The 23,040-nt window shown below is 38.0% G+C and overlaps 1 protein-coding gene across 7 annotated transcripts in view; it reads left to right on the plus strand.

Moving 5' to 3' along the window:
* ARHGAP15 (Rho GTPase activating protein 15) overlaps positions 1 to 23,040 on the plus strand; it is a 351,974-nt gene that overhangs the window by 190,099 nt on the left and 138,835 nt on the right. For all 7 annotated transcript variants that reach the window (XM_068949292.1, XM_009677349.2, XM_068949295.1 and 4 more), the window contains one exon: positions 20,139 to 20,261. In XM_068949292.1, coding sequence (XP_068805393.1) covers positions 20,139 to 20,261 — 123 coding nt within the window. The remainder of the gene's footprint in view (positions 1 to 20,138; positions 20,262 to 23,040) is intronic.

The following is a 23,040-nucleotide window of genomic DNA, read 5'->3' on the forward strand; positions in this document are numbered from 1 at the left end:
GTGCCTGTTGGTAAGTGGTCTGCCAGGTTAATTTTAGGCCAAATGGGAACCGTGTGCCTGGGTTAGACTGAAAGTAGATGTGCTATTGCTGCTCATGGTGCACAGGGAAAGTCTCTCTACGTCGCTTGGGTTCCCATAAATCATTCAGCTCTCCAAAAAAACAAGACTTTATTGTGTATGCAGACTATAGGGACCATCAGGATAGTAATGTCTGCAGTCAGTAAAACCACCTCTGGGCTTTCCGTTCAGCTCAGGCTTGCTTTTTCTGCCCGTGGTGGCTTTGTGGTGGCTTTGTGGTGGGCGTTTTGGTCCTTCTCTGGTCATGTGCTCACTCCGCAGTGACCTCTGGTGGAAGAGACCGTGCTCGAGGAGCTATCGATTGTCAGAGGGGATCAATTCCCCTTCTACTCCCCCTTTTCCGAATGGGAACAAACGGCTTTGCAGTAGGAAGAGTGCCCTTTGGCTACTGTATCAATCTGAGGGCTGCTCTTGTCAAAATGCACAATCACAAGCTTGGTAATGCAATACATTCCAAAAGCACTATATTTCCAACCTGTTCTCCATCATTCCCTTATGGCGTCACATTTACTCAGTTCATCACGTTCTTATTAATATTTTAGGTTTCCTTGAAAGTGATGGAATTCTATTTTTATTACAAAAGCAACAAGAATAAATACTAATTGTTGTCAGTTATTTCCTTATGCAGTGGGAACAGTAATCTGTTCCTCAGCCTTAGGTTGCCAAAGCAAAATAATTAAATATTTTAGACATTTAAAAAATCTGTGATATTAGATAAATGCAATTTGATCTCCTTGTTTTGCCATATAAAAGCTGGAACCGGCTGAATTGATAAGATTGAATTGCATTATTTTTATTGTTTCCACTCGCATATTTTTCTCTTATCTGCAAGAACATTTTACGCGAAATCCAGTGGTTAGTCATGCAGCCATGCTATGGATCCTGTACGGTCTCCTCTGTGTTTAAATTCGAGGCTTGGGAGCCACAACCGGAGCATAAGGATTTAAAAAATATAAGTAAAAAAGGAAAGTCCTAATGGATTGCATAGTGTTATGTTATTCGTTATTACTTTAGTATCTTAATAACTGTAGACGGGGATCAGGGCTTTATTGTTCTAGACACAATGGGACGTGTAAGTCAGACAATTCGTGCCCCGGCGGGGTCTTGCTCTGAATAAGGACAAGTTGCAACAGGTGGAAAAAGCGGACAAAAGAGGGGGTGGAAGGAAAAGTTGACAGTAAACCCGACATGTCATGCATATTAAACAGCAGGCTTGGGATTCCTTTCCACTCTTCATTAGGATCGGGGTGTTATCCCGGGCACCCTGGCCGCAGTCCAACTCCAATAATGATATTTTGCTTACCTAAATTCCTCTTGCAGTTTCAACTGGGAGTCGTGGGCCCTTTTAGTCCTAAACGGCAGCGTGGTGTAGCTCTGTGCTGCTACAGGGCTCCCAAGCTTCCCGAGGGAACGGCTGCGGTGTAGGTGTTTGTCAGCATGTGTCTCGCAGCTTCTTTTTTAATAATGAAAAAAAAAAAAGAAAGAAAGAACCTTTAGGTCATAAGTTTGATTTGCACCACAGAAATTTACTACAAAGGCATCTGTGCTCTGAAATCTGCTTTGGTTTCTTAAGAGATAACATTTAAGTTAGGTATTCCATCCCTTGTATTTGAACAAGGAATATATACACTTTAAAACTGCCCAGAGTTGCTTATTTCTTTCTCTCATATTTACTTCAAAAGATTGAATTTTGAAACATGAAATATACCATGTCAATATTGCTAGATGATTGCTAAAACCCCCCAAATCATCTTTGAATGCAGTTTGTTAGATAATTAAGACTGAACAATGTGAGGGGGAAAAAAAAATCTCAGTCTCTCAGTAGACGTGAGCTAAGAACTGGAGAAGTCAGTGAAGCCTTAACCCTTTCTGGCTTCCTACTGCATTTACTCCTTACTTGACTAAAGCTTCTTCTGAGGCTTTCGTTGAGAGTTTAAAGTTTGTCCCCACACATATCAAAGTTATGCTGCTATTTCTGTGCCTACGCATTGTGTTGCTGAGGCTATTGTTTGCCTGTGGAACGAAGAGATTGGTTACCAGGGGCGAAACACATATATTTACACGGCTTCAGCTGTATAATAACAGGAGGGAAAAAAGCCAGAAATTTATTTAAAGTGTCATTTAGCGTTCCTAGAAAAAGGCCACCTTAATTATAGACAATGCTCAGAAAGGAGCATATGTGATTTTCTTTCTTTCTTTTTTAACAAATTAAGAGTATGATGGGTTGAGAGACCATATCCTGTGATTTAGTGAGACTTTTTACTAACTCCCTGCAACTTCCTGAGGGCCAGATTCTGCAGTCCTTAGTCACGCTGAATAACACTTCCTCTCCCAAGCTGTCCTTTAATGCGGTCTGTTACCCACGTAGGGTTACTTCTGTGATAAGGAACCTAATTAGAGTAGCAAAAGTGGGAAGTCACTCGATTTCTTTGTTAGCTTCAATGAAGTATGAATTCTTTCCGCTTCCCAGCCCATTTATTTTAGTTCAAAGCCAAATGGATACTATTTAGTTAATATTATTCGATTACAATGTTAGCGTTGCATATAGGTCAGTTGGATGGCTTTTAATAAGACCAAGAAATATGAAGCAATAATGTCTATTAGTGCAACATTAGCAATGGCAACAATTAAAACAGAAAGCAAAATTAAAGCTACATGCAAATATTCAGCTTCCTCCTGCAATGTTAATTTTGTCACTGCACATCTTATATGTTTGTGGTGGTTTTTTTAATAACGTCAACAGTACTGTAGCCAGCTTCAGATACTGAAAGAAAACACAAAAAGAAAATGCAGCATGCTGTTTGTGGAGTGTAGGAGCATTCATTTGGACTTTGGCAACTAAACTTATTTTCTGAGTAAATTTTACTATAATGTTTTACTGTAACATTTCCTATGGGTATGCTGTTTGCTTAAAGCTTAGGGAAATACTGATTTCAGCAGCTAAGAAGTAATGATGTTGGCATTTTGGGAACAAAACATGACAAATTCAGAAGCAAATTGTGTCACCTCTGCTGATAATATGTGATTATATTGCACTTAAAATCAGAACTGATCCAAAAGAAAAAAAAAGATTTCCTTGAATTTGAATATCCTATTTCCATTTTATACTTTGTTACTGTATCACATCAATTATAATATAATGTTTCTTCACTTCTTTATTTCATTTTTACTTTACTTTCCAAAATCCTTCTAGAGTTTACTATTTGGGTTGAAAAAGCATATTTTTAAATTGGGCATAACCAACTTCCATATAAACGTTTGGCAGGGAAATCAGTGCATGTTCACTTAATTCATTTTTATTGAACCAAGTCCAGATTTTTAGTCAGGAAAAAGTTAGATATTAATCATATCTGAACAGGATCATTACATTTTCCTTTACCTACCAGAACAGCAGGGTCATTATAGAACCATGAGAAGTTAGCTCACTTATTAATCTTTACAATTACATAAAAGTGATCATTTTTCTAGTACTTAAGAGTAGCTCTTGCCCATTACTTGAAGAGTATGTGGGAATATTACAATATAATATAATATATTATTATAGATGTGACCTGTGACTCATTGGTCTGCTCACTGACACACAACTCTCTGTAGAAGTTATCTGTTTGAGCTTGGATAATCTTTAATTGTTTCATATTCCTTGTGCTCATTTATGGGGCACGCCAGTAAATAGTGAGCTAGTCACTCATTTATTAATTACCTCATTATTACTTAATTATCACTATTGCACACTTCATTTTTATGGAGAATTATAGCATTAAAGAAGACTTTTTATACTGCCCACTACAGTTAAGTATGAATGACAGAGATAGCTAATGTAAGATTGAGTTAGTTAAAGAAAATCAATCAGAAATCCTCACTACAGATTACTATCTGGCTTCTGCTGCCTTTTCCAGCAAACACTTCTCATCTTTGACTTTGAAACCCAACAGTTTAAACGGGTTCTTGTTTCAGTGGACTAATCCCCTTTCATAAATCATGTTCAAGTGCTGAAATAATTTGCACATCATTTAAAGAGTATTTGCTTTGAAACATTCACCTCAAGCCCTTTTGTATATCCTTTCTCTCTAAAGATTTGTAGTATTTGTTTTGTTCTCTGAGGTATAAAAGACCTGGGTAAACTTTATTCCTGTTGTTTCAAGATTAGTGAAATAAAATGCATATTTATTCAACTGGGACTGAAAGGAGCTTTAGTAAAGACGATCATACATATGACCCATGGGAATGTTATAATACAAAATGTCTGTCTTAAAATCTCTTTAGGTTTGTTCAAAACACTATTGAAAGACTTAAATTAAAAAAAAAAAAAAAGGAAGGGGGTTACAAATCCATATTTCTTCTTTGTTCCCAAGAAGAGAGACACCATATTTTTTTCTTAACAAAATAAACTCCTACATGCACACTCAAGATAAATTTGATATGGGGGCAAAAAGATACTGGGTAGTCGTGATTAATCTAACTTTTTTTTCCTACTGAACTACACATATTGTCAGAGTATTTAAGAAAGCCACATTTCGAAAAAATGTGTGGAGATTGTTTCACCCAAATAACTGCTTCAGAAGAAGCAATTGCAAAGCCATCATGGGCAGCATATCAGCATTTTACTTACCATTGTAGGCAAACACTTCTACAAGTTCCATATTATAAAAGGGAGATTGGTTTCTATGAATCGAGGAAAAGATATTTACTCTGACCCCTGTCGCTGTTAAGCCCCACTCTCATACATGGCTTGCACCTCATTGGGGCAGTCTCTTAATTCTTTACAAAATAATGTTCGGTGCATATTTTGCAAATTGCTGCGATTTTTATTGTTTATAGCAATAGACAATACACAGAGGCAGTTACATCTGTTTGACCCGCCATCACTTGTGCCATCAACATATCTCCATTTTTGTCATTTTCTTCTTCTGTATCGCCCAGGGAAAGAACATAGCCTCATTCTTAAACTGCTAACAGCTAAATAGATATAGGCATTTGCATTGCAATGAGAAATATTTTAAACTACTGTCTTTGGAGAGAGGTCAGAATTAGAACAAATGGCAGTGACTTGTTGAGCTTTGCTCTTTGGAAAGGGAACAGTCAGCATAGCTCTCTGTCGCTTCTGTGCGCCGTAATTCTGAAACCTCTCATGGTAATTATTGAAATGACTACCCTGATTGCAAGTTTGTAGCCAGAAAAATGATTCTCAAACTACGCTATATTCTGAGGTTTCACTGCTATTTATAACTAATCCAGATGCAATCCTCCTGGTACTTTGGGAGGAATGTGACAGAAATAAGCAGGTTTTTAGGTTATACAAGTCTAAATTAAACCGAATTAGAGATACTGTAAATCAGACTCCAGATAGGATTACTTACTGGCCAGACTCACCTTTTTCCCGATGGAGAAATCATTTGAATGTTTATACTTTGCAGGTTGGAGGATGTATTTCATTTAAATTATGACCTCCAATCCCAAATATTTAAAGAGGAGCTTAACGGATGGAAGCACATTACTGTCTCTTGGACTGGGTGTATTAACGCTTTAAAAATGAATGTGCTTCCTAGGTTCTCCTATTCGTTCCACCAGCTGCCTGCTGACGTGCCAGATAAACAGTTTGAGGACAAGCATGTTAAAGAAGCGCGTGCGGATGGAGCACTTAAAAACTTCCCCTGGTGTGAAATATTTTTTTGCTAAACCTACTTTCTTTGACAGGTGAACTCCATAGTAGCCAGTACAGCTTTTCACTCTACCAGAGCGACATCCATAGCTGTTTGAGGTTATGTTTTGATAGAGGAGCCCGTTCGCTGCGTCGGTGGACGGATATGCCGTTACGGGGAGGGATAAAGGAGCTTCTTCGTTAACAACAGGTTCCTCCGTGGCTGCGCCGGGGAAGTCGGTGAGAGGTGTCGCGCTGCGCGGCCTGCGCGAGCCACCTTCGCGATGCCGTACGCGCGGCGTGCCGCGGCGCCTGCTGTCCCCATCCATGAGCCACGGCAATTGGAGCCCTGAAAACCAAAAGCTGGATACCACCGAAGGGTTAAATACTGTACTCTTTCTCAATGAAGGAAAAGGTTCCAACTAGCTGGCTTTAAATCCTGATTGTTAAGCGCAGGCTGTGACATACGAGCAGTTCCCCTCACCAGGAAGGGTATTTGGCTCCGTTTAATTAATTCCATTGGCCATTGTCTTAAGTGTGCCCAGGATTCACCCAGGAGGGATCCACATGCATTACAGCTATTGAAAAGTGTAACGTAGCATTATCTTCCTCAGACAGACTTTTTGTAGCATTGAGTCAATTCCCCGGTTATTGAAAACAACTACCTCATTTGATTTCTTTCATAATTAATGAAATTCAGTAATAATGCTTTTGCCCCTCTGCTCATGCCGCAAGAATGTTCCAGAACTTCACTGTTCTCGCACTGAAAACATTCTTCTAATTTTCAGCCTAAATTGCCTTGTGGTCAATTTAGATGTAACAAATGTGTTCTTGTGTCAGCATTTAGCTCGCCCTTTGTTTTCAGCGGTTCTTTTCCATCGCAGGTTTGCCTCCCCGAACAGAGTTACCGACAGCAGTCCAGGCCTCCTCCTATGTTGTGTCGCTGGGTTAAGCTGGGCAAGATTTGTGGTCTTCCGGCCAAAGATCGGGTGCTGCTCGGTTTCCTGATCATCTTAATAGCCCTTTTTTGAATCTACCCCGGTTTCAATTCATATTTCTTGCCCGTGAGCAAGGTCCTCCCAGAGCCGTGTGAAATGGATTTCACATTTCGGCGTGGGAATGGCTCTCCCGAGCCATCCTGGGTGTTGCATTTGCCTGTTTTGTGGCCGCTTCGCCGTGATTTAGAGGTAAAAATTAAGCTACTAGAACACCTACGTCCTCCTTTAACTTTTTGCAACCAATGCACTGTCGGCAAAAACCAAAGGGTAGGCCTGCCTTTTTGTGGCATAGAAAATGTGTTTCTGTGTGAAATGACAGTTTGTGGAGTTAATTTTTAAGGTATTCAATTTTTGTGGAAAAGTTACACTCACACAGAGCTGAACAGCTCATCTTAGACAACACATTTAAAAGAGACGAGAATTAGAAGAGTTTAAAATTCTCAAGTGCAGATAAACTATGCACTTGGAAAATCCTTGGAAAGGAAATAGGCCTATTAGACATCATGGACTTTTTGACACCTTGTCCAGAGCGCAGAAATAGTTTAAAAAGCATACAGGTATGAAGCCGTGCTAGAGAAAGTATGTTTTTGTGTGTGTGTATGAAGCTTCATAGATCTTATATTGATTGTATGTTTTATAATCACCTCTGCTACAGAAACTTATAGTTCAGTCCAAGAACTCAGAGCCTAGGGAGAAGGTAGCCAGATGTCCGCAGGTTAGGAAGGAGAGGAGCCAGGTACAGCTTTGATCAGTTGCCCTTCAATAGGCTTTGGCGTAGACAAATTTGAATAAATCAGAGCAAGGTAAGCTTTAACTTTGTGTGCTAGGCCAATAAAAAAGACAGCACTGAAGGTTCAGTGACAAATGGCTTGGGTCCACGTTGCTCCGTGCTAGCTCCTTCCAGGACAGACTGACTGTGTCCTGATCATATTGAGCTTTTCCTTTGGTCTTTTCTGGTCACCCCATGGTGCCTGGTGACCCTGACGTGTGTGTGTTTTCATTTGAAGGTCTCTGACATAAGTTGATGGCCATATGCGTCCCACCAGCCTGGTGTTTTCAGAACATTGTGCTGACAGTGTCTGATATGTGGACGTGTAAGACCATGCTTGAAGGTGCTTTTGGGAGTAAATTTACTCTGTGGAATAAATCGGCTCCTGAACTGCATCTGGGCTTGGTCTTGGGAAGAGCCCAGAAAGTCAGCTAAAAATTTAGTGCAGATGATGATCTCAAGGTTACTCTTTGTCCCTCTTCTATGCGGGCTGTAGACATAAATCAAAATCTTTGACTCCTTGAGGAAGGAGTCTTGCTTCCAATAACTTTAGGAGCTTTGTTCCTTCAAAAATAGACTTTATATATAAACTTGTGTGAAAATATATGTATTTTTATACATCTTTTCTCTCTATCTAATATTAAAGATGAGAATTATAGGATGCTGTAAAGCTCCTACATTCTTTTCTTCATGAAAAGGTATTTCGGTTGACATCTATCTAAGTGAAAATCAATGCATAGCACAAAAAATTAATAGAGATATAATTAAAATATTGTAATATCTGAGTGTTTATACAGTAATATCTGAAGATCATGATTTTGATGGATCCAGGGCAGTCCTGACATTAAGACACAATTACAAATAGTGTGATATTTGATTTATTGTTGCAATAGAAATTACACATTAGATATGTCTGAACTGAAAAATAGATAGCCTCTATTAAAAAAAGAGGGCTTTTGATAGATATCAGATTTCGGGCATCTGGTAGTTCAGATTTGGGGTTCAGTGCTTAGAAATGTAAATGAGGTTTCTAAAGTGGCTTGGGGGGAGGGAAACAGAAGAAAAGGTGAGGGACGGGTTTAAGCAGAAAGGAGTCGAGATGGGTACATGGGGAAAGGGAAAGAAGATGAAGGGATCCAGAAGCACAATTGGTTTGCTGCATCATTTGTCTGAATTTTGCTTTCCTCTGGGGTATTATATCAGATATTGTGTTCTGCATGAGAAACAGTGCCAGGCAGACGTAGCAGTGGGCTCTTCTGATGTGATATGCTTTTTTAAAAAAATCATTTGGGACTGGTGAATGCAAGGATGGAGAGGACTCCGGTAGAGTCATATTTTCCGTTATTAATGACCCACAAGTGAAAGTATTCTTTGAAAATACATTTTTTATTTGTGGCTGTTAGTCCAGAAAACTAATTTAGAGAGCAGAGTCTACCTTTTTCAAACCATTGCCTACTTGGAATTCATCTGCAGCTCTCCCTGCTCATGTTACAGGTCATTCATAATAATAAAGCTTTCCTATTCTGGGACAGAATATTCATAATGTCTTTAAAATACTCAGGCAGATAATGGTCCCCAGAATCTGGACAGCAAGACTTCAAAAGACGGAGTCCTCTGATCTCCAATTTCCTTATTCATTCTAACCTTGGAAGGTTTCAGCTCTCAAGCACAGATTAAGTTTTATTGGTTGATAGTCTAATTGCATTTGTATTATCTTTCCCCTTAATATTATTTTCTTTTCTCTGTATTGGATTTCATCCAAGTATTGCTACTTCCATGAAGCAGTTTGCTGAAAATGTTTTGCTTTTGCTTTGATGCTTAACTGCTTAACACGTGCGTGTTGCTATAAGGTGCTGTTTCCTGATAATAGTTTTCTTTCTGTGAGGAAAAGTTTCCACAATCTTCCGTACTTTCCTTATGTTTGATAGAGCTCTTCACTTGAGGCTTTTCAGGGACAAGATAAGGTTTGGTTAAACATCTGAACTTTTGAATGTTTATCTGAACTAGATTCGACCTCTAAATTTGTCCATCATTAGTTATTGTGCTTTTCTTTTTAGAGACTAAATTACGCCATTAAATATGTTCTAAAGTAGGTTAAGTCCCTGTACGGTTTGTCAGCTGGAACATTAATTTTAAAGCTAAAACAGCCTTCTATTGCATCTTTTTTAACATTTAATCTCAATTTTAACCATGGCTGGCCAAACAGAGGGTTAGTGCACCCATGCAAACTCCACGTGCAGTTGGTCGAAATGTCTGGAAGTGTTGACTGGGCTGATTTTATTTCAAGAAAAGATTATGATATGTAATAATTATTTGCCTGTGCAGCAGGCTTATTCCAGCATGGCTATCTGGGAGGCTGGCAGAAGCACTAAACGTCACCCCATGCAACGCGGTCTCCGCGTGCAGAGGGCCATCTCTGGGGCTCTTCCCATCTGAGCGCCCCCCACGAGGGCCAGGCAGTCTTAGGGTTGCTCCCTGCTGCATAAAGACAGAAAATCTGTTCCTATATTGGCTCGCACCTTGGGAAAAGCCACATTCAGTAGCACAAGGGAGACAGGGGACAAGGTAAAGTTTCTATCTGCCATTTCACATTTCAACTGTAGCCTTTTATGACTTACTAGAAGACCAACTTCTGATAAAGTCAAGGGGAAAAAAAAAAACTTATTTGGGAAGAAACACACTGAAATCAGACCCTTTGGGTATGCAGTCAAATTTGCTGAATAAACTATTACGACTTAATGTGTGGCTAATATCACCTGTCAATCAAGTACCTGGAAGCAGCGGCTCACTTCTGTGCTCCCCTTGTCTGCCGGCAGAGCACGGTCCCCTGGAGGAGACCTCAGCCCGAGCAGGAGCCTGACCCTCGTGTCAGACCTCGCTATTGGCCAGGCTGCAAGATCTCCCTTTACTCTGCTTTTTGTTTTTCTGTGTATTTTAAGCACCTTTTAAGAGACCTCTTTCCTCTGTCCTAGCAGGGCAACTCTGACTTTGCCTTGTAAGCCAAAACAAAAAGCTGTTGAAGACTACTGAAAATTGTTTGAAAATCAATTGTGTTTTAACAAATAAAAGTCATTTAACTAGAAACATAAGATGAAGTTAATGGCAGTAAAGGTCATTCAAAGTTTTACATTTATGTGAACATAAATATAGGAGATTCCTACCAGAACTTTCACGTAAGGTAAGAAGTGAAAAGGATTCTCTAATTCATTGAATTATTCTCTTTAAAAATGAGCTCATGGGTAGTCCTTTGTCCAGTTATGCTTATTCTACTGATTTACTTGAGGTAAAGATAATTCAATAAGGTAGAGTGGATATACAAACAGAGTGTAGCAAATGCATTTCAGATCTTTGGCTAGATATTCTTGCATTACTTTAAAGATAATAGGTGTGTCTCTCTCCTTTATGAAATATCACATGCTAAACTTGCTGTATTTAAAATAGAAAAAATTTACTAGTATTTATTATTTGAAATAACAAGTATACATATGAATGTCATTACTGCTTCTCATTGGAAATAAACAATTTTGGCATGTTGGTTTTCATAACCTATGCACTGGTTATGAATACTGGTTAATTTTGTCCTGCGTTGCACAAGAAGCATTAGAAGATCACAGGCCAAAAAATAAAAGGTTGTGAATATAACAGGAGGCTGAGTGCAGTGGGAAGTAGAATTCAATTTTGAAACAATTTACTTTTTAAATTTAGAATTATGAAATATTATTGATAAAAGTGAAAAGGAAAATCTCTGGTACAATATTCTTCCTGGAGATACCCCATAAGGTCAGATCTGAATAAAGATTCAAGAAGGTATCCAAGCGTGTATCTAAATTAAAATATGTGAATCATTTGTATAACTCTTAGCAAGGGTGATACAGCAATGCCAAGTCTCCCTTGTTCTCTACAGATAATTAGCTCGTGTTCCAAAGCATAAGGCAGAGTTATATGTAGGTTTTGAAGTTAAAAGTGCACACGTCGCCAGCAGTATTCAACCACTCAGAGGAGTTTTCTTTTGGCATAGCAGTCTATCTGGTGCTCCTGCTAGAATATGGAACGAGATAACTCATTTGTCTTTTGTCTGAGTAATTTAATGTAAATGATGAGTATTCACATTATGTGCAAAAGGTTGAAAAGGCGTTTTCTAAATTAACTCAGACAGGAGGTAAGCTTGAAGACTTGAAAGTTATTCACATATATTCCACAAAATATGAAAACAAACAAAAATCCAGATTCAAAAAATACTGAACTCATTACTTGTTGTAAATTTATGGAAATAACATTCAGCCCCTTGTTTTCTCTTCCTCAACTTTTAATTGCATGGTTGTTTTCTTTCTTTGGGAGGTCTGCTCAAAAAATAATTTTTTATATTATTTATATCAACTTCAAAAGTCGTTAAATCAGATACTACCGTTTTTTTCTCTTCTGAAACGATCATATCTTTAAGTAAGACTGGGATGAGGCTGGGAACACTGGAAATGAGTTGCACTGCGTCACCTGCGTCAAGGGCAGGGCCCCTAGTCAAGTCCTATATGTTAGACCATCCAAGTTACTGACTGTTTGGGAATTTTAGCAACCCTTGTTTGTTTTGCTGTAGAGAAGTGCATCAAATGCAAAAAGCTACTGCATCATATTCCTAACTTTGTAAATGTTTAGCTGTAGCCATTTTACTCTTTACCTGAAGAGGCTCACTACCGTTAAAAAAGCTTTCAAAGCACTGAGCTCTCACCTTGTCTCACCGCTGTCTCCCTCACCTAGAGCTCAGACACGTGCTTGGTGACCTGTGCTCATCCAAGCTGAATAACCGTGCTTCTCTGTGCATGAAGGATAAAAGGACTGCAGCTCCATTTTGCAAAGAGACTATGTCCACAGCCCTAATCCCTGACACAGGCGTGGAGAGACCAGTTTCCCCTTCCTGAGCACTCTGTGCTCTCTCTTCCTGAGCCTGAATAATCTGACTCTGTGTACTGAAGCAAACTTCGTCCAAGTCCCACATGTTTTACATTAGTTGAACATAAACTGGTCATACTGCATGAATAAAACAACCTCATTGATTTCTGGCATTGCGGTTTTTATATTCAAGTAAATGTGTGCAATAGCATTTCTAATATGGTGACAAGGACCAAAAAATTGTGGAAAGAAAGGACAGGGGATGTCCTGGGTGATCTAGTCCAGTCCCTCCTGTCACAAGATACCATGTTATATATCCCCTTTCGTAAATTTATAAGCTTTGCCTTGAATTCTATTAATTTTACTTGCCACCACGACTTCTTTGAAAGGGTGTTTTAGAACTTCATATTATGGCTAGTTTATATGCATTTATTCTTGTGCCAACATTGTTCTTCGGTTTAAACAGCTCTTCTCCCTCCCTGCTGTCCTGTTCTCTTCTCCTGCTCCTTTTCCCACCCCCACAAATTCACAGAGAACAATCACAGCCTTTCTCAGCCGTATTTTAGCTCACCAAACACATGCCAAGCTCCCCGTGTGCTTTTTGAGCCCTAAGCAGGCCCTTCTCCTGGTAATGCCCATGGCTGTTGTCTGCACCTTTTCTGGTGTGAATTCCCCTGTCAGAAATGGGGCTGTTGTGGGGGTGACCACAGCTTCACCAGCGCCCGGCATGACTGACCTCCTCCTTTCATATCTCATTGGCTTGATTCGTGGCCACTTTTCATAACTAGCTCACAGTGAACTTACTATCCGTTCATTTGCCCAGGTATCTCACTTCTTTTGTGTTTCTAGTAGCTGAGTTCCCAGTTTGCAACAGAATTTTTTCTTACTAAACCCTGTTTGACTTTGCATTTGACAATATTATATCTAATGCCATTTCTCCCGCTTCTAATCTCAAATTCACAAAGATTTTGTCTGACATCCTGATTCTTTTCTGAACTGATGATACCTCCCAGCCTTGAGTCCTCAACAAGTGATGTTTTACTTCTTTATATATCCCTAGAATATTTCTTAAGGAATTTCACTCATAAGTTTCCTTCAATACAGTAGTTCTCCTTTCAGCAAAGCTCATTTTAATACCTTGTTTAGTCACTTCACGGTTATTGTTTTAGTTCTCTCCATCTTGTCTAATTTAACTAATAATTCCCCCCTTGGCATTGTATCAAATGCATAACTGAAGTCTAGATAGATTTGGTCTATTGCATTTCCCTTTTCCAAATAAAACCAGTTATCTTATGGAAGAAAGGTATCAGGTTAGTCTGGTATGATCTTCCTTTATAAGCCCAATAAAGGTTCAGGTATATTACTTTCTTTTCCTAAATATTTATGCTTCAAACAACATTAACAAAATCTGTGTGGGAAGTGCCCTTTTGTTTCACAGTGTAAGCACACAATGATATTTTATATGCTCTATTCATTTATTTCCTTTTATTATTAGTGAGAGACAAAATTAAAAAAAAAAAGTTTACATGCACCAGAGCATGATGCAAAAATATGAATTATATAGTCATTTTATTGAATCTTTACTGCTCATGCACACAAATTTCACAAAATATAATAACAATACTGAGCACTTAAGTTGTTAGGCTGTCATATTACAGCAAAATTATTTGTACTATATAATCACTGTTTTCTTTTTCCTATTGTTTATTTCTGAGCTTGCTTCATAAACATTTGCAAGTGCAGATATACGTGCTGTGGAATTATCTGTGTTTAAGGCCGTAAACTTGAATAACTCCAGGTCTTTTGGTGCCCATTAAAACGAAATCTTACTAGCATCTTCTGGCCGGTCATATCCAGTCGTTCATCTGATGTCGCAGTTTTCAGGTCCATGCAGCATATTCACAAAACCTGTCGTCTTAAAGCTTATCATAAACATAGGGATTAGGGGTCAGAATGCCTGATTTCTGTGTTTTTCCTCGGTGATAATTTGCGTAATGCCTCTGAGCAAGCCACTTTTCTGCTTCTCGTTTTACTCTTCTGCAAAAAGGAAATAGTAATTAGCATGTGTGTAACTAGTGAGACCTGCCCAGGAACTTCACTAAGGGGTAAAATAGGATGACTGACAAAAGTCTTTAGCTCAGTGAAGTAGGTGAGGTGAATTCTTTATCCTGAGTGAACAGACTTCATTGAACATCAGAACGTCACAAAGGAGAAAGGAAGGAAGCTGGGACTTGGTTTTGTCACTCTCCAAACTCTAACACAGGCTGAAAAACTGGCCACATATACAAAGGATAGTGCATGCTGCTCCTTCCTTAGAAGGCTAGCAGCATCTTCTGCAGGCCAAGAAAACCTGCAAAAATGCTGAATTCCAAGTTCCAATGAAATGTAATAAGACTTAATGACATGAGCCATTCACTATATATTCTTAGAGTCGAGTCTCCCTTGGAACGTAGGCGCAGCCATACGCCTCTGCACATTACAGATATAGTTCTTCAGGAGGAAGACATACTCTGTATAATTAAGCATTCCGATTCCTTGAAATTAATATTTTTGCACATATGTGCTGGTACTGCTATTAGGCTGCCACTTTCATTATCCCAAATCACAGAGACCTACTTCTACCTTCCAGCTCACCTGCTCGGCTTCAGTTCAGTTCCGCAAGATGCTGCCGAGAACTACGGACGTGAGTCTGTAAAGCACTTCAGAAAATGACTAGATTAAGACTTGAGAGACTACACTGAAGCCCGTGGGTCTGTTCATATGTGTTTGAAGATAGTTGTATCCAGGATTTAGATCAGCATATTCAGTGTTTTGGATGGGGAAGCTTGTCAGTTTTACTCTTCCTTAGGAAGAAATTTGTTAAATGCTAACTAAACTATTAAATCCTAAGGTGTCATCCTTATGCTACAAGTCATCCTCAGTTCTAAGACCTTTATGAAATTTTGAAGTACTCAAGAGTATTAAAACAAAATTGCATAGTCCAGACTGTTGTGTTTTTACCAAAGAACAATACTAATGGAAGAAAAGATACTAATGTAAATCTATTCAAATTTCTTAATACCCTATCCGCTCCTGCTGCTGATTTTCATTCTGTATGAGCAGTTCCCATTTAAATGAATTACAGACTATGATTTTGGGTATTATAATAAACAGATAGGCACCGTAATAATGTATTTCAGTTAGGAAGAGGCACTTTAAAGAAATTGTTTTTGCTATACACATGATGTGAGACAATCAATAGTGCTTTAGTCTGACAAGCACTGTCAATATCCATTGTCACAGTTCAGAAAGTCATTAATGGATCGTTCTTTGAAAAACCGATGCTTTCAACACATGTTAAAAGTGTTCAGATATACTGTACCTGGCAGGAATTAATCATAGGTCAACCTCTGAGATTTTGTATAAATGTTTTGTAAATTAAGAGTGAAATGAAAGTCATTGGAAGGAATGTGAGATCATGTTGTATGGAGTTAGAAAACCCTGCCAATAAAATATAGGGCTGTTTAGAAGATATTAAGCGTTTTACTTTCTGAATCATACAGGAGATCACACCCAGGAAATATATTGTCTAGGTACATGATTTGTGTTTAATTTTCTCTGCTGAACTCACGTGCAGTAGTCACATCAAGAATTATGATCCTTGCCCTGAAGAGGCCAGAGCCCTGTCTGGTTCCTTAAGTGTGTGCACGCCAAGATTCTGGAGAAGGGCTTTGACAGCTTCACCATGCAACTGTGTTAGTCACTGTTTAAGCCTGATTACACTATATTTATTCTCATTACCTCATATATACAATTTAGTGCATTAAAATATCACATGCTATTCTTCATCTGCAGATCACAAAACTTCCATTGATTCCTATGGTGCTTTTCTTGTTGAACTGTGAGGTTCAAAGATAATCCAATGCTTTTTTCCCTCCGCCTGTCATCTTGTCCTGTCAAAGCTCTTGTATAGACTTTTTTTCTTAATTTTGCATAATGATCCTGTAATTTATATATTATTAGAAATATTAAGATTAGAGTTTAGGAGATGAATTAGTATCTAGAAAATTTACGTACGCCAAAAATGCAGGTCAGTTTTTTCTTGATGCAAGTTTTTCATCTGAAGGATTTAGCTTACTATTATCCTCGCTAATTCAGGTAGAGTTTTTAAAATGCTAGTAAACATTGAAGGCCAGAAAAGTGTTTGATTTTATTCTTAACACAATGTTCTGTTCCTACTGTTTTATGCTATTTTCTTTTTGCACCGATTCTGTATGACACTTCCTTAACCTGATAAGCTACAGTGACTCTAATGTAGTTTAATTCTAGAGCAGATAGCAAATTGCCTGAGAAAAAGATTTTTTTTTTTTAAATTGTTTGTTAATACCTTTCCCACCTATGGAATAAACAAGTATTTAATACAGGACCAAATTCTGCCATAGTCACCAGAAATGTATTTTAGATCCGAGGGGGCCAAATTTGAAATTCAGCCTATCTTCAGATAGGATAGTGCATTTGCTGCTGGGTTGAAGTGTCCTGCACCCATTTCCGGCAGGAAAAGGTTTATCATAATATTGGACTTTCTGTTGGGGCCACCTTTACAATGTAAAAACCGCTGGCCCAACAAGGACGAGTGTGTGTTTCTTTTTTCTGTCTCAGAAGTTATTAGTGAGGTATTACAAATTATTAACCAAAGAGCCTGTGCAGAGAGAGAGGAATTATGCTTCTGTTTATGTGTTGCTTTTGAAGCATTTATGTGTGGCTGTCAGTGCAATTAGATTCAGAATTTGTCTGAGGATTTGAATTTAATCAGTACAATGAATCAAATGGCATACCTAGGTACTAAATGCTGGAGGACGTGAGAACAAGCAATAGATTTCATTCGCTATTCTTTTGTATTTAGATCCTTAAGTATCCTGTTCTACTTCTGTGTGGAAGTGCTTTCTCCTTTTGTGTGATGTATGATGCCAGCTCTCATTAATGAAAGATTCTTCTGGCCAAATCCAGAACCTGAAATTTAAAAAGGAAGGTACTACAAAAAAAAAAAAAAGCTTATTGTGTTTTTTTCTGTTTTATAATTACATTTTTTTCTCTTGGAAATAGCATTTGGTCCTCTGTGTATTTCCAAATTGAAAAGCAAAGTCATTTTAATGTGAGGATATCGCGAGAATGGTTTGGCAAGAGGATCCCAGCAAGAATATTTCTGGCTAAGCTTGGTTTTGGAACATACTAGCTAAACCCTTGAATTTCTGGGAGCCTTGGAGTTTCCCTCTGGTGACTCACACATGCTTAATAGAATAAAATAAGAAATTCATCAAAATTGGCATTGCTGCTGTTTTTAACTAAGCGCTATGCAATCTAATGTAGAAAAAGTACAAAGATACAAAAGTATCACTGACAATAATTATTCCTACCTCTAGATGTAGTTTTAACACCATAATTGCTGTTTCAGGTATAAAACTTCCAATCGGGTTAATGCATCTTTCCTAGGAGAAGGATCTTTACCTTGCTATCAAATCACAGATCCCCTACCCTACCGTTCGCAGTAGGACCATGTTCAGTTCAGTTAAAATATCTTAACAAATCTGGTGGATGCTTAGAGCTAAGACTGTAGTTCAAGTAGGCATAGAACATTTCCAGATCCTGCAGAACAGGAAATGCGGCAAGCATCTTAAGCGACTTTGATGTTTTCACTCCTGCAACATTTGTATGGGGGAAACCTCACTGTAAGTAAGGAAAAAGTAAACTTAAATATGAATTGCTACAGACAGAATGACCCTAAGCAATAAGAGAGTTGCAAAACTAAATACAATTCACTTCACTGTTTCAAAGTACCATTAAGATGCAGAATTAGAAACATCCATTTGTTGTTCTTTTTATAGCACGGCCAAGTGACTTGGAATTTTTGTTTGTCCCTGCCAAGGGTTGCTCACTTTTGAACAAAAAGTTCTAAACTATAATGTTAAAAAAGCACCAACCGTCAATTGAATGCTAATCTTTATATTCTATGATACATCACTCCAAGAATGCTACCATTAAAAAATGTGAATACTATTTTTCATAAGTGACGGATTATTGTACCAAGCTGTGTATTTTCCAGTAAAGTGTCCTTTTATTTGTCCTTTGTGATTACTAGTTTGTGGAAGTATGTGTGGGGTCATTTTAGTGCTGTGGGAAAATGGAGCACTCTTCTGTTAAAATCAGTAGTGAAATCAGAAGCAAACTATGCTCTGATCATCATAGGCATGTGTTTAAATATTGCTTTCCTTAATTGGCTATGTTCTATTTACTTAAAATGAACAATTTGGCAAGTTTTTCTCCCTTGACAACAGCAAAGCGTAAACTATTTTATAAGTTTGGCTGTTAAAATGAGATTTGTGATGTAAACCACAATATTCCAGGGTTGTTGCTGTTGCTTAACTAGTTATTTCTACTTGCCATTGTTTTATAAATGTGCACCTTTAGACGTTCTGGTTCTGTTTATGACTTATGCAGAACTACTTGCTACAAAATAGCCCAATGATTTAGGTCATGATTTTCTTTCCTCTCTCTTCGGTTGGATTGTGTGTACAAAGACTACTGCACTATGGAAGGGATTCAGTCTGGACAGGGAAGAATAGGGAACATTTCTGTAACCACGGCTAAGTTATCCGTTTGTGGCGAATGCTCTGTTTTTGTGGATTTTTCTTTTTTCTTGCAAGAGAAGACGGAAAACTTTTCTCTCATAGGTGCGTTTTGGATGAGTGGAAGGCAGTAAAGAGAAAACTTACCCAGCAGCCAAAAGCCAGCCTTCTCTTAGCTTGAGCTCCTTGCCAGTAATAGGCTGCACTGCTCTCAGCCTAAACCCTACTCAGCCTTTGGGGGTTGGCAGGTGGAAGAGCGCCCAGGACATAGGGCAGTTCGACAAGCGTGCTGAGGGTCGGGCGATTTGTCAGAAGTCTTTCAATGTTTTGTTCTGGGAGTCCTTCTGAAAAGGTCCTCCCATGGTATCTCTGCTTGCTTCTGGAGGACCTAGTCTTGAGTAGTGACCTAGGACCTCCTTTGATGCCCCATACTTTCTCCTTTCTGCTAGTACTGCCTGTTCTGAAAGCTGTGATGGTTCCCTGTAAGCACCTCAGCAGAGAATAAGTTAAATTTATGCCTTCGAAACTTCCTCCAGGGGATTTTCTGCAGCTGGGTTCTATGTCTTTTTGACACAGAGCAGGAATAAATTGAGCTCAAAATGTTTCTCAGCTTGGTAAATGCCTAAATATAATAAAATATAATCATTAGAACTGGAATACTTCTCTTTCCATAAATTAATGCATCTTGCACACATTTCATGGCATATAGCCATGTTTTCTAAAACTACATTAAATATATATATATAATGCTTAATCCATCTTGGCAAGAGAATTCAGTCCTTCACTAGTGGTGTAACCATCCTTTCTCACAGCAAGTAGTATTTAGCTAATAGTGCACGGCACCCTTCAGCTCAGGACTTTTAACTGAAAAATCATCCATGTGAAACTTGTGGGATTCGTGAACACTTCATGAGTAAACTGGTAGCCATCCAAATACTTATGAGTAATAAATAATACAACTCTGTGAATAACCAGCATAGTGAACTCATCATGTTTATTCACAAAATTATTAATCAAACACTTTGTACTATCCAACTAGCTATACTGCTGACCTACCGCATACATTTATTAAGGTGGATATGGCCAGTATTCATAAAGGATATGTAAGCAAAGTACTATCAGTTTAAACACATATATTCACTGAAGCTTTTTCTTTTGTTTTCCTTTAGTTTTCAGACTGAACTACAGTGCCTCTGACACAAATGACAGAAATCGAGTTAAAAGCAGATTGAAGAAGTTTATCTCCCGAAGACCCTCCTTGAAAACATTGCAAGAAAAAGGACTTATTAAAGGTGTGTTCTGGCTTATATACTTTTTTTGAGTAAATAGTAAAAATTCATGAATGAATTTTGCTCTTTCATTCCCAGTTAAATGAATATATGCTTTGGACAAATAGTCCTTGTTAAATATGTTTTTCTTGCTCTGTCTCAGAAAACACACATTACTGAATTGTACTGACAAAATCAACATATGCTTACATATATCTCTATATTATGTGACTACTTCTCCAATTTTTCTGCCTTGCCTTGCATGTGGTGGAAGCCTCTCCACTTAATACAGTCACTCACTGCAAATCAACATGCTGCACAACTCTATTTCTTTTTACGAAAAAAGAGTTGATATATTTTTATATTTTAGAATAAGAAATAAGAACTTCAGATGCTACGCTGGCTAATTTATTTTGTAGAGCCGGCTGGAATCCTTTCTGCTGCCTTCTCTCATTACTTTTCGAACTCACCAACAAAATACGTTTTTCCATTTTTAACAGAATACTTGCCCGTGAATAATAACAGTTTTGAATCCGTGACTTTTTCATACTTCAATTTCTTGCAAGTTGGTCAGACACCACTTTCACATATCCTTAAAAAAATGGAACTTTGGATAAAAAGAATTTGCTAGTTTATCCAAGGAATAAGTATCTTCCTAAGAAGCTGGAAGTTCACTTGAAAGCAGTAGCCTTCTGACCACTAATAATCAAGCAAAGCCATGTTTTCAAATATTGTCTGGAATAATGCTTTAAAAATTTACGCACTCCCAAATTATTATGTGTGAAACCCACAACTGCACATGCAAATTGACTAGAAAGAGGCATTTTGCCAACAGCCCCTGTCAATCCCTGGAGTGTGAGTTTTCCAGTGGTGTGTCAAAAATGGCAAGGGGTGTTGCTAGTGTGTGTTAAACGCCTCTCTCCTGAGCCAGCGCTGCGACCCCAGCCAGGGCATGTAAAAGTAGCCACAAGAGTTAAACCCCAGCTGGGCCCATGTTTAAAGAGAAGGAAGAGATGTTATGAATTAACTTCATACATTTTAGGTACATACAAAGATGTTCAGTGCGATATTGCTTACTATAATAAACAAGTTTTCAAAAGTGCCTAAAAAATATGAAATCGTTATGTGACTTAATGACTGACTAACACTGCTAAGGTCCATAGACACTTAAAAAAATTGTCATATATCCATAGGTGTGAATGTGTGTGTGTATACACTCACACATCACGCATACACCTGACTTTCAGGATCTGTCCCTAAACAATTATAGTGTCTGATTTTAACACATTGGAGGGTTTTTTCCCTCTTTGAAGTACAGTTTGGGTTGAGGTTGGGATTTGAATGTATCGTGTTAGTTTGTTTCAGTTATTACAGTAATAGAGTAGTAATTTACAGTCTTTTAATTTCTGGATTTATGGATTATTTTTAGTTTAATAAAGTGTGGCTGATGAATCTCCTGCGGTGTTACATAGGGATCAGATGTGATCCCTGCTAACAAATTCAGGCTCATTAGCATAACTCAAATCCATCCTCTAATATATCTCTCTAGCAAAGCCAAACGCATTTGGTTTTGGCTACCATCACATTAAGCTCTTGATTCAAAAACGTATCAGGTCTACCTGGGATGCTCTTCTATGGACTCCTAATGCTGCGCATTACGTTGTGGCGTAGGAACTCAGAATTGGTACCTTGCACAGTTTTAATACCAAAGTAACATTACTTTGAAGAAAACATGTTAGTTATCTACCATGAAGTTTCATTAGGATTAGGTTTTGGCCATGCAAATGAGGCAGGATTCGTTAGCGGGGCTTAATTCCAATCTATGGTAAGTCTATGTGAAATGCTCATTTGATAAGGTTCCTTCATTGTCTTCAGCAGAGTTTATCCCTTAATCGGTTAAAATGTTATGAAAATACAGTTGCAGTGCTTATACACAGATCACTTTTAAATGTTAATTTTTAGGCTCACATTAGAATATTTTTTTTAAATCACAAAATGCAACCATCCAGATTAAAAATTAAAAGCTTGCCAAATTTCATATTATAAAATGCATCTATTTATTTTTCTAAAGGTGAATTAAACGGTTGCAGAAACCTCTGAAAACTATTTATTTGTTCATTTCTTAGGGGAAAAAATGTTAACCAATTTTTACAAGAAAACATTCCTCCAGCTCTGAGAACACGCATACTAACTTTTATTCCATAGGGAAAGACTTCTGTCAGAATTGTAAATCCCTTAAAATAGGGGCTTGCAATAAAAGTGTGTCTAAAGCCTTGCAGGACATCTTGGTACCAAATTTTTGACAAAGAGCTGTTCTATGTGCTAGTGAAGAATTGATATAAATATCTATGAAGCGTGTAGTGTTAATTACTCCAATGCAGTGGCACTGTAGGTGCTGTGAAAACCTTCACTTTTCATCAAGTGCTATTCATATTTGCCAGGGGCACTATAAAGCTCTCAAATCTATATTGATTTTTTACATTGTATGTCACATTGGAACCAAAACTCCAATAAATTTAACACGTAAATTATAGTCATGAGTAAATACATTTTAAGGTGGTAAGTTCACTTAAACACAGTTCTGTGCTCTGCTAGTCACTAATGTGTACATACTTGGCCAGAAGACTTGACACATTTCTTCGCATTAACCAAATTTGGGAATACAGTCTTCAAAATTAAATAGCATTTTGATCTCCTGGGGTACTTTGTTCTGCCAACACTGTTATCAGAAAATCTAGAAATTATGTGATTGCCATTTAACTCTTAACAAAACTTTGTTTGTGTAGTATGTATCAAATATCCA

This window comes from Struthio camelus, chromosome 6 (genome assembly GCF_040807025.1).
Source record: "Struthio camelus isolate bStrCam1 chromosome 6, bStrCam1.hap1, whole genome shotgun sequence".
NCBI classification, from domain to species: Eukaryota; Metazoa; Chordata; class Aves; order Struthioniformes; family Struthionidae; genus Struthio; species Struthio camelus.